Source organism: Etheostoma cragini, chromosome 11, assembly GCF_013103735.1.
Source record: "Etheostoma cragini isolate CJK2018 chromosome 11, CSU_Ecrag_1.0, whole genome shotgun sequence".
In the NCBI taxonomy this organism is placed as follows: domain Eukaryota; kingdom Metazoa; phylum Chordata; class Actinopteri; order Perciformes; family Percidae; genus Etheostoma; species Etheostoma cragini.
This window is the reverse complement of record NC_048417.1, coordinates 694,983-696,066: the sequence shown is the minus strand read 5'-3', so window position 1 is coordinate 696,066 and position 1,084 is coordinate 694,983. Positions and strand designations below refer to the sequence as shown.

The 1,084-nt window shown below is 57.8% G+C and overlaps 1 protein-coding gene across 1 annotated transcript in view; it reads right to left on the bottom strand.

Moving 5' to 3' along the window:
* The window catches only part of LOC117953076 (titin-like), a 225,219-nt gene that overhangs the window by 90,973 nt on the left and 133,162 nt on the right, over positions 1-1,084 (bottom strand). The window contains 1 exon segment of the mRNA XM_034885791.1: positions 273-408. Within this exon segment, the coding sequence (XP_034741682.1) occupies positions 273-408 (136 nt within the window).

The window sequence follows — 1,084 nt, the reverse complement described above, 5'->3', positions numbered from 1 at the left end:
TGTTGTCCTCTGTTGTGCGTTGACGGGTTTGTTGTCCTCTGTTGTGCGTTGACGGGTGTGTTGTCCTCTGTTGTGCGTCTGCAGACACCCCCGGGCCCCCGGTGAACTTCACCTTCGAGGACGTGAGGAAGAGCTCGGTGGTGTGCCGCTGGGCCCCCCCCCTGGACGACGGCGGCAGCGAGGTGCTGAACTACACCCTGGAGCAGAAGGACAACTCCAAGCTGGAGATCGGGTGGAGCTGCGTGACCTCCACCCTGAGGGGCTGCCGCTACCTGGTGCCCAAGCTCATCGAGAAGAAGGAGTACATCTTCAGGGTGGTGGCCGAGAACAAGTTCGGCGCCGGGCCGTACTGCGTCTCCAAACCGCTCGTCGCCAAGAATCCTTTCGGTACGACGGGGTTGGCTGTTGCTAGGCGATGGATTGTGACCGTGTTGTACCCGTCAGCCGAAATATCACAGCTTCAAGATGGCTGAGTTTTAAATAAGACATCTTAAAGGATGTGTTATGATGTCTGCTAGCTACTAGCTAGCCGCGCGCTACTAGCTAGCCGCGCGCTACCAGCTAGCCACGCGCTACTAGCTAGCCCTGCACTTCTAGCTAGCCTCGCGCTACGAGCTAGCCGTGCACTTCTAGCTAGCCTCGCGCTACTAGCTAGCCGTGCACTTCTAGCTAGCCGCACGCCGCTATTAGCTAGCCGCGCGCTACTAGCTAGCCAAAATATCATCGATATTAGTTATTTCCTGTAGTGTTCCCACCTCCAAAGTTAGCTTGTTGCATAGCAACCACTGTCACCTTAAATGTAACATAGGGATTCAGGTTGGTTTGTGTTGGAGCCTGACTCCGGTCCTGTCCGCTCCCGGTCCTCAGACCCCCCCGAGACCCCCGAGAAGCCGGTGATCGAGGACGTCACGGCCCACAGCATGCTGGTGACGTGGACCCCCCCCAACGACAACGGCAGCGCCATCCTGGGCTACTGGGTGGAGCGCCGCGAGATCAACAGCTCGCACTGGGCCCGCGTCAACAGGTGGGTACTAATACACACTGGAGGAGTACTCTGGTACAAGTACCACACAGGAAGAGTACT